Raw genomic sequence first — 17306 nt, 5'->3', positions numbered from 1 at the left:
TTCCAATAGGTTGCCGCCGAACCGCGTCACAGCTCATTACCATAATGTTGACTGCACTTGAACTTCCATCTGACGCCCACACCGCCCAAGACTCGCCGTGCCGCTTCTCGCCGCCGAGAGATGCTGGCTGTCATTGAAAATGAATGACTTCCGGTCGATTTGACGCTCTCGCCACCTCTGGTGTGAACGTAAGGTTAGTGACCATTGTTTATTATTAAAAGATGTGAATGACTCAAGCCATTTTGATGATTCTTTTATGTTAATTGGATTGAGGCTAGTTGAATTCAAAGTCTTCACCCATTAGATTTATTGTTTTACTTTAAAACTGGTCAACATCTGAGGGAAGCATATGTTGTTTTTTTTTATAGACAAACAAACAAAGTTTACAGCAAAGATGAAAGACTCTTTGCAAATGGAATCTTATAACAAAACGAGGTTGACTTTTCTTTCAGACACTGGTGTTGGGGCAGACATATCTACACATGTATTAGGCTAAAACCATCTGAATCACTAAGTTTCGGAGGGGAAATAGTCAAGTATATTCACAGTCCTGAATGTAACATTACAGCACTCTCCAGTCACCACAATCATGTCCAGTCACTCCCTTCTCTTATGATGTCTTTTACGACTGAAGCTTCTTCAGGAGGAATTAAATTAGATGCTTTTGTATTTTTTGTAACTTTATGTATTGAAGACAAAAGAAGAACAGAAAGTCAAACGATGCTGTTGTTTCTGAAATGGTTGAATCTAGTCATCTACTAGCATAACCGGTCCTACTCGATTCGCTCCGAGCCGGATTCCAACCGGAGGCAGGCGTGCTAACGAGGAGGCTTAAGGCTACAGCCCCTAGCATCAGTCACTAGTGCGCCTCTTGAGGCCGGGGGGGTTACACACTGCACAGCTATGACGTACCAGCTGGCTCCATTACACTAACTCATTAACAAACTGCAGAAAAAAATAAAGCACACCACCCAACACAAGGAAACACTAGGACACACACAGTGAGGATCCCAGGGAAGATCTGAAGAGCAATAGTTCTTGGGGGCCAACCCAGTCCTTGGGGGCCCTGGAGTCCAGTGAACTCTTCCCTTTAGGTTTCCTCCTTTCAGTAAATGAATCCCCACCTCACTGGTCCACAAGTCAAATTTCGTAAAAATTACTTGATAACTACTGGGTACTGGGACAAGGTATTTTGGGTTTCAAGGTATTCTATAAGATTGTCTACCAATGGCTGCATCCTGTTTTTCCGCTTGACCGAGAGCATATGAATAAAGATGTTTCTCATGCTAACAAGGTCTATCCCCATTTTTTAAGAATAAGCTGTGTGGTCATCAGAGCATGTCCAGCCACTTTGGAGCAACTTCAGCTGCTGTGCCAGGCAGCTGCTCTCGAACCACTTTCGCAGTGCTTTCATGATCACGGTGACATGGCGGTGGCACCGTCTCAACTCGGACAAAAGTTCTAACCAACATGCACTGCTTCAAATCCAGTGCAGATCAGCCTGCGCAGCGCTGAAAGTCAAACAAACAAAATGGCTGGAGATGAGTCAGGTGAAGTAGCACAGAGTTCAATTTTGGGTGTCCGTTGAGGTGCCGTCAAGAGGTTGAGTAGGAACGCAAGGTGTCTTGGGTAGAGTTCTTTTCTTGAGACACATCAGTAGGATTACATGGGGAATTTTCCTCAGTCTGGTGAGAAAGCAGGACATTTGTAATATGTTTTGGAACAACCGATTACTGTTTAAAAGTCATAATTAGTGACCGCCTAAGAATTGTTACAGTTAGTATGTCAAAAGGTACAAATTAAAAGCAGTTGAATTGTCTTTAAGGAATAGTTCATCCAAAAATGAAAATTCTGTCATCATGTTGTTCCAAACCAATTTGCTATTCTGCTGTGGATTACAAATAATATGTTTAGCAGAATCTTTAGGGACCGAGAGTCCCACTACCATTTCATTTCTGGGGAAAAATTGCAACAGAAGTGACTGATGACAAAGATCATCATTCTGCCTAACATCTTTCGTATTCAGCAGAAGTAAGGAACACATACAGGTTTGTAACAACATAAGGGTTAGTAAATGACATAATTATTTTTTTTTTGGGCGAACAATCCCTTTAAGTGAATGTAAACAGGCGGATTTGATTTTTACTTTTTTCCCCCAAACATCAATATAGTGTTTGGTGTATAAAACATTATAATTGTCCTCTTAAGAAAACCAACTATATACACCATTCATTGCTATAACTGCATGTTTGTCCTACTTTACAAAAAAAAGAAACCTAAATTAAATTTGGCCCTAGGCTCTTATTAGTCATAATCCGCCCCTGCACATCAGCACCAAAATGCAGATAAAATCAATGATGTCATTTGCTGGAAATGATCTTTAAACTTTCAAGCTAATCACCTGGCTTGGAGTCAGTGTATACCTCATTCCCGAAGGAAGCAAGTTGTTTTATCATAAGTAACATGGACGGCAAGTAAAAAGTAACCTGTAGGGTGCTGACAAATTTCATCCACTCAGCTTAAGAGAAGCACTTAGTTTCACTATCGGTCCAATTTGACAACGTTTTACTCTAGTTACAGGCATTAAATGGCACGGAGTAATTGCATAATCAATATCCAAACTTTGCTATTAGCCCAAAGCAGACTTCATATGTCAGCGTGTCCCGAACATTAAATTCTCCACTTTGTACACATAGCATCAAAATGATACTGTTCCGGAAATGTTACAACTTCTCATTTTGGGAAATTGCCAGAGCTGATTTAACATTAGTTAATGCATTATATAACATTAACAAAAAAAATGTACAATGTATTTGTACAGCTTTTCTTTTTTTTCTTATCTTTGTTCATGTTAATTTATGACAGTACATTTGTTAATTGTTCACATTAGTCCATAATGCATTAACACATATGACTTGATAAAATAAATTTGCATATGTTGAAATGAATGTTTCATGAATGAATGTGTGTGCTGTACAAGTACTGTTCATTGTTAGTTTACTTAATGTATACAAGTAATTTAAATAAATACAACCTTAGTAAATACAACCTTTGTGTTTTACAGATTGTTTACTTGAATAATTGCTTAGAAAAAAACAAAACAATGTTTATGTAATTTAAAAATACCTGGAAGGCAACATGCCATACAGGTTTAATAAAATTTATAAACAAATTTTTAAAAATAAGAGAGTGTTCAATAGTATATTAGGTTTTGGGAATTGTAGTGTTATCGATATCAACTACTTAAAAATGTGGTGTCATGACAACCCCAGTTAAAAGTCAAACAAAATGTGTTTTGTACTTACATGTTGGCTGTTTTTCAAGTTGCAGCCTTAAGCAAAATCTTCTTGGAATGCATCTTCTGGTACCACTTGCAGACAGCCTCTAGAGGCAGCTTAACTGACTTGGCAACCTGATACAGCTGCTCCTCAGTGGGATTAGGGTCCTGACTATAGGCCTTCAGGAGAGGAAGGAGGCGCTCTGCTGCTCCACTCTTGTCCTTTTTAAGTAGAGAGGACAGAGAGATAATTTTAGGCAACCCCTTGGTGTCACTGTTCCGAGAGTCAAGGAGTTGGTGTTTGCTTGGGCCACTTTCGCAAAGCAAACAACTTGCGTAGTTATGGAAGTTGTCTCCACACGCAACATGGCTATGAACTGTTCCAGAGTGAGAGACTACATTATTTGTAGCTTGCATCACTTCCTCTTTATCTCCGTCTGTCTCCATATCTTTCTCTCCTCCCTCCTCCATTTCAGTCTCAATCTTGGAGGGAGAGTCAAGTTCAGTTTTGATTTTGATGCCCAATGATACATTGGCAGTCAAGTGTTGTTTACAAACATTAGACTCAAAGGAACCCGTATTTTCTGTTGTCTCCCTCCTATCGGCCTGTGGTACAAGTGCAGTATTTGTAGTCTTTTCTAGGGATGATTTTATCTCAGTGGGCTTTGTCTCCACTGTAGGATTGCTCTGTGTGTTGGGACTGGCTATAGCTACTTGTCGAACCACAAGAGTCTGTGTCCCATCTGCTCTCCTCACTAGCAGTAAAGATTGCTGGGTGTGCTTTGGTTGTGCCGCACAGGCTTGGAACAACCTGGCAGCCGGTGCAGGGGTTAGTCTGATGATAGATGCCGGTTTAGTGGGGTTTCCGGCTTGGACTGGTTTGATGATAATTACCTGTGTAGGTTTTGCATTGAGTGTACTTAATGTTTGGGTTTCAGTCAAGTTGGACTGTGCTGAATCAATCTGCCCCCCTTTTGGCTGTGTGACAGAGACCATATATTTTGCCTGAGCTGTACTGGCTTGTGTCACAGTAGGCTGCGTCACAACAGGCTGTGTAGCATTTAATTTAACTTCATTAAATTGTGAGTCTAATTGGGGGTTGTGGTTGATAATTTTGGCATTTCCATCTTGTCCCACAACTGGCAGAGAGATGGCAGAGATCGCCGGTGGCTGCGTATTCGTGCTATTAACATTAGCACTAGCCAACACATGCAGCACACTCTGTAAGTCACTAAGGTTAATGCTGATTGGCTGGACCAGCCCGACAGTGGGCATGACCAAAGTCTGCACAACACCTTTAGCGTTTGTGGCCACAGCTCCATTGGTGGTGGTGTTTATAGTTGGTGTTGCTGACACCGCTTTGGGTTGATGTTCAACAGGCTCCTGTTTTATCTGCTTCAGGGGGAATAGCTCTTGTTGAGGCTTGTTGGCAATGTCTACCTTTCCTCTCAGAAGGATGTGTGTGGGGAGAGGGAGGGTCATGGCTGCTTTCATTCTAGGACTGAGAGGCACACTTTTGACAGCAGGGTTCCCGCCCGCACACTTCTTAGTGGTGATATGAGCGCTGTAGGTCCCAGAGTGAGAGAAACGTCTCTGACAATTAAAGCATTCATATGGCTTCTCACCTGGATAAAAATGAAAAGATATGCATGGAATTACACATGCACATGTGCACACACAATCCTAAAAACCGGTTACAGTAAGGCACTTTCAATGCAAATAGGTCTGTCCATAAAAGCTCAAATACACACGGTTTAAAAAATACAGCCACAAGACGTAAACATTATGCATTACCATTATTTTTGCGTTAAAATGGCTTACTAATCTTATTTGTGCAAAGTTATATCCTATTACAGGGTTTTGTAGCAATAACGATGAAGTTGCAATATTGGATATAACCAAACACAGATAAGGTTAGTACATTAAGGCTATACTTTGAATGGGGCCAGTCCATAAATGCTAAAATACAGATTCACTTATATTGTAACTGCGATTTTTGCTTATTTAACTGCGATTTTTGCTTATTTAAAAAAAAAAATATATATATATATATATTTAGTAGGAAAGAGCAGATTATTTTTATGGAAAACAATATTATGCCACTAATGCTGTGATTGAGTTTAACTTGTATTGAACCCTGAACATTCCATAATAAGAAAAACAATCAGCGTTTTAAAGATTACGGAGTCCACTATGTTAAGTCACAGGAAATTAAGTGCAGTAATTATGTTGGTATTTAAGGAATAAATTGGCTTTTCAACAATGAAATTATTAAACCAGGAACTTATAACCCTGGGTTAACAATCAGTGGTTCTCATTCCAGTTTCACACCATTTGTTCTTTATTCTGGGTTAGGAATTAATCCTAAATTGTCAGGTGTTGAGATTTTATGGAGCTAAATAAAAGCTTTGAATTAGAATTTTAGATGTTGAGTTTAACAAAATTGAATTGTTTTTGTGGCATATTATATAGATTTGTTTTTTTAAACAGCAGAATGTTTAAGGTGAAATTAGCTGTAAATATTCAGAATATAAAATTCAATATACTAAAATTAAAAACTCTTACATAAAGTAGGCCAGAGGTCAATCATCCGGGTACCACAGGGAAAAGTAGAGGGTTTCATAGAAGTCAAACTGAGCATTTTGGCCAATCATAGAGCCACCATGGCAATTCCAGCATTTAAGCCATTTTGCCACAACTTGAGGTATGCTTGGGGTCATTGTCCATTTGGAAGACCCATTTACGACAGAGCTTTAACTTCCATGTCTTGAGATGTTGCTTCAATATATATCACAATTTTCATTCCTCATGATGCCATCTATTTTGTGAAGTGTACCAGTCCCTCCTGAATCCAAGCACCCCCCATGCTTCACAGTTGGGATGGTGTTCTTCGGCTTGCAAGCCTCACTCTTTTTCCTCAAAACATAACGATGGTCATTATGACCAAACGGTTACATTTTTGTTTCATCAGACCAGAGGACATTTCTCCAAAAAGATATTTGTCCCCATGAGCACTTGCAAACTATAGTCTGGCTTTATGGCAGTTTCGGAGCCACAGATTCTTCCTTGCTGACCAGTGCTTGTTTTACTGTGGATATAGATACTTGTCTACCCGTTTCCTCCAGCATCTTCACAAGGTATTTTGCTGTTGTTCTGGGATTGATTTGCACTTCACTCCAAACTACAGGAGACAGAATGTGTCTCCTTCCTGAGCGTTTATACTTGCGTACTATTGTTTGTACAGATTAACGTGGTACCTTCAGGCGTTTGGAAATTGCTCCCAATGATGAACCAGACTTGTGGAGGTCCAATATTTTTCTTGGCTTATTTCTTTTGATTTTCCCATGATGTCAAGCAAAGAGGCACAGAGTTTGAAGGTAGGCCTTAAAATACATCCACAGGTTCACCTCCAATTGACTCCAGAAATCGGAAGCTAATTGGCTAATTGCCTAAAGGCTTGACATAATTTTCCAAGCTGCTTAAAAGGCACAGTAAACTTAGTGTATGTAAACCTCTGACCCACTGGAATTGTGAGTCAACTAAAAGTGTAACCATCTGTCTGTAAAAAATTGTTGGAAAAATTATTCGTATCATGCACGAAGTAGATGTCCTATACAATTTGCCAGAACTATAGTTTGCCAATATAATAAAATCTTTGGAGTGGTTAAAAAATAAATAAATAATTTCAACCTAAGTGTATGTAAACTTCTGACTTCAACTGAAAGTCAACGAGAGTATCACAACCATCAGCGCACTTTTACTATGATTATTCTAAAAGATGACTGACGATTTCTTTGATCTGTGACTTGTTTCAAGCTAAAGCATTTAGAGCCAGCATTTGAGAAGGGATATTTTGAGAAACTTTGCAATTTGAACTGTAATATGATAAACATAATTGCTGTGCTACTCTGCTTATTCCAATTTTACTCGCGTCAGGGCGCCACTCGCTCACACATCGCTTTTTGAAAGGGTAAAAAATGCAGCCCATAGAACCCAGTTTTAGTGTTTTGTTTTCACAACTGTCATGTCTGTAACAACGGGTATTCATTATTTAAGTGAAAACAAGTTAATAAAAAATATTTACTACATGTTCTTAGGAGTGTCAACCCTTGTATATCATGTATTTGGTATCATTTCTGGATTGTGCACACAAAGTTTTTACTCATGTCCACTTTAGTCACGTCTGTATCGCAAGTTTATTTCCCGATCTAGTGGAAGAAACTTGTTTAGACTGAACATATTCTGATTTCTGTACTATATCTGCAGGTGTCAATGATAATTAATTGAAATGGTTCAATATATACTGGCCATGGGTACTTGATATGTAAAATTTTAAGTTTTCACTGCAAATGCTAGAATTACCACTGAAGCTCTGTGATTGGCCAAAATACTCTGTTCAAATTCTCTGAAGCCATCTACTTTTCCCCGTGGAATCCAGATGCTTGACCTCTGGCCTAAAAATTTAAAACTATAAAATACATAGAACATTTCATTTTGTTAAAAATGTAATTAAAATGTTTAAAATTCAAATCTTCTAGTCATTTATCCTGCTCTATAAGACTTCCACACTGTATATTTGTAAACCCTGGGTTAAAATTATTTTTTGCATTTTTATGAGGCGTATTACATTCATTGGACAGCATGTAATAAGCATGTGGCACAATTTATTAATTGCTTGTCCATCTTTTGAAATGTCTTAAAGGTATAGTTCATCCAAAAATGAAAATTTGCTCAATTACTCACCTTCATGCTATCCCAGATGTGTATGATTTTTCTTTCTTCTGCAGAACATCAACTGGCCCTCACAATGCAAGTGAATGTTGATCAGACCTTGGAAGCACCAAAAAGCACATAAAGGCAGCATAAAAGTAATTTATAACTCTCCAGTGGTTAAAAGATATCTTTAAATCTATCAGTGGTGTCTTTACAAGCAATATGATAGGTGTGGGTAAAAAAAAACAAAAAACGATTAATATTCAAATCCTTTCTTACTATAAATCTCCACCTTTGATCAGCCCCAACCAGAAGTTGGCTGAATATGGAAGCGAGTGCAGATTTACAGTAAAAAATAAATATTGATCCGTTTCTCATCCACCAATAATATTGCTTCTGAAGTTTTGGATTAACCACAGGAGACTTATGGACTACTTTTATGCTGACTTTGTTCTTTTTGGACCTTCTGAATTCAGTCCACCATTCACTTGCATTGTGAGGACCTACAGAGCTGAAATATTCTTTCTAAAAATCTTTGTGTTCTGCAGAAGAAAGTAAGTCATACACATCTGGGACAGCATAAGCGTGAGTAAATGATGAGAATTTTCATTTTTGGGTGAAGTATCCCTTTAACAAAATGTCTATACCGGTTCTTTCGAAAATGTATAAAGCAATTTTAGTTTGTGATTAGTTGTCGGTTTAAAAAAACCTGCTGTACCAATCTAGCACCACATAGTTTAAAAATGTATACATTTGGCAGCTCAATTCACTGTCAGTACCACAAAAGCAAGGCTAACCTTTCTCTGGAGTAGCGTTTTAAAACCCAAGTTTAAAAGCTGTTCTAACTCCCTTCCAAAATTACAAATTAATAAAGGTTGTTTTACACAGGGTAACTCTGGGATTCAAAACCCATTAACACAAATGAAAAAAAGTGTAAAAAGCACTGCCAAATATAATTCTCCAAGTAGTTTCTGTATGCAACTGACCACTGTGAATGCGCAGGTGCTCTTTCAGGTGATGTTTGTATTTGAAGGCCTTGGAACATTCTGTACATTTAAACCTTCGGTTTCCAACTGACTGAGAAATAGTCTTCTTTGAAGAAAAAAAAAGAGGGTGGTCAAAATAGTGGCAAAAAAAAATATTGGTTAACAGTGCTTCTACAGAGTAGTTTTAGGCGACAACTGACTGTGAACAAAAGCTCAGTGCAATTTCCTCACACAAAGTTATGAAGATCATAAAAGGTGTGAGTGGGATGGCGTACCTGCTCCCGGACATGCCTGTGTGAGGTCATGTGACGGACGAGTTGTGTGTGGTAGGCGAAGGTGTAGCTACAGAGGGAACAGCAGTAGTTGTCTCTCTTTTCATGCCAAATTTTCATGTGTTTCTTCAGAGAAGTATGATGTTTGTAACCACGGTAACAGTGTGGACAAGTATGCAGAAAAGAGAATGCATCCAGGGTACCTAGAAGACAGAGAGGGGGGTGGACAGATGATCACATTGATGAGGAGGAAAACAAGCTTGTAATAGATCTAAATGTGGCCAGTTTACACTTTGTATTGAGATCCATTTCAGACTAAATGGAACCTACGTGATAGACTCTAAAAGAAAAGCTCATAGCAACTGTAGAAGACGAAAAACAGAAGGGTGGAGAGAGAGCTGAATGCAGCAACATTGGAAGATGTTTGTTGGGTACCATTCTCATCATGGACCCCTCTCTTTGGAGTGTTCTCGCGCTCCTCTGGGGCACCGGAGTAAATGCTTGTAGTTTCCAACTGCTTTTCCTGACCGGCCACTTCATCTTCCTCATCAGCAATACACTCCTCTTTGAAACACAGAGGGATTAGATCAACTACACACACACACACACACACACACACACACACACTTCTCTGTTTTAGGATTTTCTTAGCTACTGCTACCAATAATATTTTGTAGATACCAGGTTCAGGTACCAATACTTTCCTTTTGGAACTTGCAGATACCTGTAGTTTTGGTAAAGCGGTAATCTTCAACTAGATAAGTAAAATTGGTCAAGACAAAGCCCCGTCTAAAGTTTTCAGAATCAGAATGAGCTTTACTGCCAAGTATGCTTGCACATACAAGCTTCCAGGGCCCAAACAATACAACAAGATAGATAATAAAAATAAATAGTGAATACAAATATAAGTATATATATAGAAACACAATAAGAAAAAAAATATATACATATAAACTAAGCAAAAAAATAAAAAACATCCTTTTATTTTCAGCAAACTTAACATGTGTAAATATTTGTATGAGCATAAAAAGATTCAACACCTAAGACATAAACTGAACAAGTTTCACAGACATGTGACTAACAGAAAATGGTCAAAATCAAAAGTAACAGTCAGTATCTGGTGTGGCCAGCAGCTGCATTAAGTACTACAGTGCATCTCCTCCTCATGGACCACACCAGATTTGCCAGTTCTTGCTGCGAGATGTTACCCCACTCTTCCACCAAGGCACTTGCAATTCCCCATCATTTCTGGGGGGATTGGCCCTAGTCCTCACCCTCCAATCTAACAGGTCCCAGACGTGCTCAATGGGAATGAGATCCATGCTCTTCGCTGGCCATGACAGAACACGGACATTCCTGTCTTGCACGAAATCACGCACAGAACGAGCAGTATGCTGGTGGCATTGTCATGCTGGAGAGTCATATCAGGATGAGCCTGCAGGAAGGGTGCCACATGAGGGAGGAGGATGTCTTCCCTGTAATGCACAGCGTTGAGATTGCCTGCAATGACAACAAGCTCAGTCCGAAGATGCTGTGACACATGACGGACCCTCCACCTCCAAATTGATCCCGCTCCAGAGTACAGGCCTCTGTGGAACTCTCATTCCTTCTACAATATACGAGAGTCCGACCATCACCCATGGTGAGACAAAACCGCAACTCGTCAGTGAGGAGCAAGTTTTGACAGTCCTGTCTGGTCCAGTCAAGGTGGGTTTGTGCCAATAGGCGACGTTGTTACCAGTGATATCTGGTAAGGACCTGTCTTACAACAGGCCTACAAGCCCTCAGTCCAGCCTCTCTCAACCCATTTCGGACAGTCTGAGCACTGATGGAGGGATTGTCATTCCTGGTGTAACTCAGGCAGTTGTTGCCATCCAGTACCTGTCCGATAGATGTGATATGTGGATGTACCAATCCTGTGCAGGTGTTGATGCATGTCTCACAGTACGGACATTGCAAATGTATTGTCCTGACCACATCTGCAGTCCACATGCCTCCATGCAGCATGCCTAAGGCACGTTCACATAGATGAGCAGGGACTCTGGGAAGCTTTCTTTTGGTGTTTTTCAGAGTCAGCAGAAAGGTCTCTTTAGTGTCACAAGTTTTTATAACTGTGACCTTAATTGTCTACCGTCTGTAAGCTGTTAGTGTCTTAACAACAACGACCGTTCCACAGGTGCATGTTCATTAATCGTTTATGGTTCAATGAACAAGCATGAAAAACATTGTTTAAACCCTTTATAATAAAGATCTGTAAAGTTATTTGGATTTTTACAAAATAATTTAATACAGTGTCCTGAAAAAGGGACGTTTCTTTAATAAAAAAAATTATAATAATTAGCATGTACAAATACAAATCTGTTATATACAGTGCAAGGGAATGCAATGCAGAAGAGTTATGATATGTTAAATAATAGAATTGACAAGGCTGTGTATTGCAACTATTTATAGTATATTTTTAACTGTTCATGAGATGGATAGCCTGAGGGAAAAGGCTCTGTAGCGTCGGTCAGAAGGCAACAGTTCAAAAAGGTAGTGGACTGGGTGAGTGGGGTCCAGAGAGATTTTACCAACCCTTTTTCCTCACTCTGGAAGTGTACAGTTCTTGAAAGGAGGGCAAGGGGCAACCAATAATCCAGTAATGTGAGGCAGCTGTGGTTCAGGTGATATGGATCTGAACCCCATTGAGCTTTTGTGGGATCAGCTAGACTGTAAGGTGCGTTAGAAGTGTCCGAAAAGACAGCCACATCAAAGGCAAGTGCAACAGGAAGTGTGGGGTGAAATGTCACCTGAGTATCTGGACAAACTAACAGCTAGAATGCGAAAGATCTGCAAAGCCGTCATTGATGCATATGGAGGATTTTTTTGATGAGAACTCTTGAAGTGGGTTTAAGAAGTTCTGAAATTTGTCATCAAATTGTTATAGCGATTTTTCACATTATTAATGTCCTGACTAGACACCGATAAGCTGAATGCCACTTTGGTGAGTAAAAGTAACAATATCTTTCCATAAGAGTTAAATCTGTACATTATTCCAAACTTTTGGCCACTAGTGTACATAAATTGCTTAGGCTTTCAAGAAACAGGAAAAACTCCCGACTTTAAAATAAATACATATGAAGGACGTTTGCATTGTAGGGATGTGCATACAGATTTCAGATATAAAATTGGTGATTGAATGACTAGTGTTTACTTGCTGAAATGAGATGATTTCCTATTAAGTCAATGGGGCATTGGACTGTCTGGGCATAGCAAAATGGCGGCACATTGGTTTCACTGATATGACGTCATCTGCAAGTGTGTGCATACATATACCAGTTTTTTTTCCCCAATTTATGATCGTCTGCTGGGCAAAAACTGTTAAAAGTCTGATAAGAAAATACATAGCACACTATTCTAGAACAGTCTGAAGATCTGTACCAAGTTTGGTGGATGTAACTTGAAAGCTCTAGGAGTTAGTGTTACATATTTTGGTCTGATTAGGGATTTTGAAAAACCCTAAACAAAGTTTGTAGAATAACATTATTTTGGCTTCGTCAAGCCAACTTCAAACAGTGTGACTGATGATTTGAGGGTAGCATGAATTCATGAAATTTTTACTAAACTAACACATCAAATACAGGTCATTATAGCGGAGCACCAATGAATAAAAAAATCCTTTTAAAATGTTTTTTTTTTGTATAATAAATGTATTGGCTAAAAGATACAAACGATCAATTGGCTTAATTAAACTTGTAAACCACATAACTCTTTAAAAAGCCATTTATAACAATTGTCCTTGGATTAAAGGCCCCAATATACATTACTTCAAACTAAATGTAATTTCGATCAAAATCTGGCAAAAACAAAGGTTATTTTTTTAGTTCATTTTGGTGATTCGCAACAGCCCGGTTGGGCGAACTTTAAAGAAATTTTGTACCAGCTGCTAAACACCTCTGGTCCAAGATGATGACTTGATAAGTGGGTGAGACTGCTTTGACAACGATTCAATTAAGATTACAATGCATTGTAAAATTTCAAATTTGGTCAGGATCTGAGATGGGTGTGTCTTCTGCATTTACACACTATGATATCTGCAGACATTGCTTAAGACCCATATCATGTAATGCCCCCTTTGGCATATCATAGCGCTGTTTTGTGGCCCATTTCAGCTTATCAGCCACATTACGCTGGCCCACTGGGAAAACACCCGGTGATGACCAGCCCACCCGATATATCTTAAAAATCGCCATAACAGGTTTTTCCACAAAATACCATATTTACTATGCTATTATTTATCATTTGAAAAGTCACATCCTCTTACATTGAGTGTTTTTGCCAATAAAAGCCTTTAAAACTTATGAAACGCTTATCATTTTTTTCCAGTATAACATAGAAACATGTGAAAAAAATAATCTACAAATACTGAAGCAGCAAACTTTGCAAAACACAATTTATGTCAATGCCAATACTTTTGGCCACAGCTTAATTTAAATCTCTTATATTAACTCCCCCTGCTAATGACATTAAGTGTTGTTGAGAAGAGTTATTTTCAAATTAAAAATAGTTTTTAATCTCCAATCTGTTAGCCAGTATTTTACCTATGCTGTGGTTCTTACGAAACCGCACCCATCCACTATATAGTGCACTATTTCGGGTGTCTGCCATTTTGTAGTGGTGTCTGAATTCTGAGTGAGCCACTCGTTCCCTACTTTTGTTCAGTCATTCTTACCCAAAATGCACTCTAATTTTGAGTGTGCATTCGACGATGTTTAAATGCCCATAATCCACTGTGAGGAAGATGTATGAGCTGGGAGTTTAAGGCTTTCACTTCTACATGTTTTAACAGAATATTTCAATCATCCACAGAATTATAATTTCCACTACGTACAGTCTAGAGTTAAAATAATATCAACTGATATTATGAATTATTTAGTAAAGAAAGAATTCTTCAGCTTAATGGCATAATTCTGTATACAATATCAATAAGGAGTACATTTTAACATATCTATGTTTTGCCTCAATATGTTATGTTATTTTAATCAAGTAACATTTGTCAAATGTAATTAAATATATTCAGAATGAAATAAAACATTGCAGGAGTGAAAGCAGTAATCTCCAAGCTCGTACGTCTTCGCCACGGATTATGGGCATTTAAACATTGAATGTACACTCAGAATTAGAGTGCATTGTGTGTAAGAATGAGTGAACAAAAGTAGGGAATGAGTGGCTCACTCAGAATTTGGACACCACTACAAAATGGCAGATACCCAAAATAGTGCACTATATAGTGGACAAGGGGTGGTTTCGGACACAGCTAAGGTAATTTATGGGAAAACACCGATTGACTATTATATATTATTTTAGTTTATCTTAATTAGATCAGATACAGTTGTTATGGTATGTTCACATACAATGCGAAGTGAGCGTTTTGACAGTACGATTACATTTGATGTCAATGCAAAGAAGCGAATTGAAATTCACACGAATTGTATGGAGGACAATACCTGCAAAAATAATAAATAAATACATAAATAAATAAATTTAATAATAAGAAAATAAATAAATAAATGTCTTGATAAAACAAATATAATTCAATTTAGAAAATTTTTCTATTTAATCGAAGTTATTCCTGAATTTATTTTTGTTAGACTTTTTTTCCCTTTATTATTTTCTCTTTTTATTTGTATTCTTTATTCTTTCATTTGTTTTTATTATTATTATTTATTTATGCATGCATTCATTTATTTTATATGTATTTATTCCCACCTGTATTTATTTCTATATTTAAATATTCCCACATGTATTTATTCTTACATGTCTCTTGTATGATAATTATGTGGGCGGGTCCATTGGCTTATTGTAGATTGAAGCAGATTGAAGCATGTGCTCGATTACTCTTGACTTGTTTTGATGTGATGTTAGGTCATGGCCATATCGCATGTAAACTATACCTATTTGTGGGTCTAAAAACATAAGAGCTTAAGTCAATCCAAGATTTATTGGTTATACTACAATCACAAAATAAATGGGGAGCTGTTTCTTCAACAAAACCACAAAATGAGCAAGTTTCATGATTTAAACTTATGCTTTTCTTTTATTTGTCCACAAATCCATAATATAGTTTTCCGTTGTTATGATTGCTCATTGTAAAAGATACAACCATGCTTCATTTCCCTGATCGTTTATGTATAAGTCCATTTATTTGCTTCCGATAAGTATTATTGAGCTCTCAACCAATGATGCACTGGAGCTACTAAGGACTGCCTCCCTCATTTCCATGTTACACTCAGAAAAGTAAAAATAAATACATAAATATGGGAATATATACATATGGAAATAAATATATGTGGGAATAAATAAATATAAAAAAATAAATGAACATAAATAAAAACAATGCAAAATAAATTAATAAATAAAAAAAAGTTACAAATAAATACAGAAAATAATAAAGGAATAAAGTTATACAATAATAAATTCAGGAATAACTTTAATTAAACACGATTTATATTTGTGTTATCAAGACATTTATTTTTTTTATTATTACATTTATTTATTATTTTTGCAGGTTTGGGCCTCCATAGAATTGTGTCATACAATTCACTCGTCACACATGTACAGAGACAGGACGAGAGAAAAACAAAAAAAGTAATCGCTTGGAAGAAAGTGAGGAAGTTCTGAAAAGATGCAGGTCTACTTGATTCCAGCTACTGGTTGTACTTTACTATGAACCAAGTCGTAGAAGCCCCTGCTCCTGTCCTTTCCCTGAAGAGAAGAGGGAATACTCGCGAAAACGCGAGTTTAAACACAAATTTATAATCCAGCGGTCAAACTCGTGTGAGCATTGCGTTGTATGTGAACGCACCATTAGAGTGGGATTTAACACTGTCATAAAGTCATGTTTTAATGTGCCCCTCCCCTGTTACAATGTGCCCCGCCTATGGGGCATTTTGTAACATTTCACTTTCCTTTTTGTAAAGACTTGCTTCGTAACACGTCCGCGACTACCCCGCGAGCGAGCCGTGCACGACCCAATCTTGAATGTTTCGGCAACGCGTTGTTGCGTGTCTGAACATGCTAGTACACTGAGAGTCAAAGATAGTCTCTCGACAGTGGAAATAGGTGTCCTGTGTGTTTTAGCATGTTTGACAAAAGGTTATACTTTTTTAAAAAGGTAATTAAACCGCGCAGCCCACGTTCTGAAATATATTAAAAAAAATGCACCTCCACGTCTGTGCTCCGCATTTGGGTAATACATAACGCAAACTTACCGTCTTGTGTTCTGCTGTCCTTCGTTGTAAGCACATTCAACTTACGTCGCTTGATAATTTTTTTCTTTGCAACTGCATAGAGCAGTGTCACTGCCAGATGTTTGCGATACTTCTCTTCTCTCACCGCTGCCATTTTTTGTTGTGTGTTGTTGTGTTCAAAATAGCGCGCGTATAATATTTAATTGCGCCTCCAAAACACCGCCCCCAGGGGTGTGGTCTGTGTCCAAGGCGTCCGAAAGTTTAGTGTCCGCCCATTTACGCCTGGCTAACACCTGAAGTATTTTTTTTTTCTTCTTCCTTGGTGTTTTACGGCATTTGGGATTCAAATAGTTGCATTACTGCCACCTATTGTCTCTCTTTAACTTATACATTATTAATTAGAGTCGTCCTTCCGGTCCAGTTCTCCTTAAGATATGAATCAAATACCATTCCTACTTTATGAACCCTGTACAGATGTCTCCCCTTCTTTTCATGATCCCACTGATGTTGCCATTTTTCCATGAACATTTCTAGATTCTTCACTTCTGACTTTGATAACTTAATTTTGACATCAACATGTCTCTTTTTTTTGTTGTTGCCTCTTTTGCCATTCTATCAGCTTTATAATTTCCCTTTATTCCCACATGCGCTGGGACCCTCATGAATGTAATTCTTCTCCCTAGTCTGCATATTCTTGAGTTTGTAAACAAAATGTCATACAATAATTCTTGATGATTTTGAGTTATTCCATACTTAATACTCATAAGGGCTGATACAGAGTCGCTGCATATTAAAATGTGTTATCTCTGGTCTGTTTAATCCATTCTAA

At 38.0% G+C, this 17306-nt stretch overlaps 2 protein-coding genes across 2 annotated transcripts in view; both read right to left on the bottom strand.

Moving 5' to 3' along the window:
• Window positions 1–17306, bottom strand: part of capn10 (calpain 10) — a 139720-nt gene that overhangs the window by 22142 nt on the left and 100272 nt on the right. The gene's annotated exons all lie outside the window — the stretch shown is intronic.
• Window positions 301–16638, bottom strand: LOC127645516 (zinc finger E-box-binding homeobox 1-like). The gene is made up of 6 exons (XM_052129161.1): window positions 16499–16638; window positions 9684–9812; window positions 9252–9451; window positions 8977–9082; window positions 3306–4902; window positions 301–1685 (listed from the first exon to the last, which is right to left on the bottom strand). Exons 1-5 carry the CDS (start codon window positions 16629–16631, stop codon window positions 3320–3322), a joined length of 2151 nt encoding a protein of 716 aa, XP_051985121.1. The 5' UTR covers window positions 16632–16638; the 3' UTR covers window positions 301–1685; window positions 3306–3319.

Source organism: Xyrauchen texanus, chromosome 6, assembly GCF_025860055.1.
Source record: "Xyrauchen texanus isolate HMW12.3.18 chromosome 6, RBS_HiC_50CHRs, whole genome shotgun sequence".
Taxonomy (NCBI): Eukaryota; Metazoa; Chordata; class Actinopteri; order Cypriniformes; family Catostomidae; genus Xyrauchen; species Xyrauchen texanus.
This window is presented reverse-complemented; position numbering and strand designations above follow the sequence as displayed.

What these genes read in the sequence shown, in the direction of transcription:
- LOC127645516 (XM_052129161.1), bottom strand. Translation starts at nt 16,631, where the DNA reads ATGGCAGCGGTGAGAGAAGAGAAGTATCGCAAACATCTGGCAGTGACA. An exon ending in ACAGGCATGTCCGGGAGCAG is followed by an intron (nt 9,083 to 9,251) that starts GTACGCCATCCC and finishes TTTTCTTCAAAG; the next exon opens with AAGACTATTTCTCAGTCAGT. An exon ending in GCACCTGCGCATTCACAGTG is followed by an intron (nt 4,903 to 8,976) that starts GTCAGTTGCATA and finishes ATTTTTATCCAG; the next exon opens with GTGAGAAGCCATATGAATGC.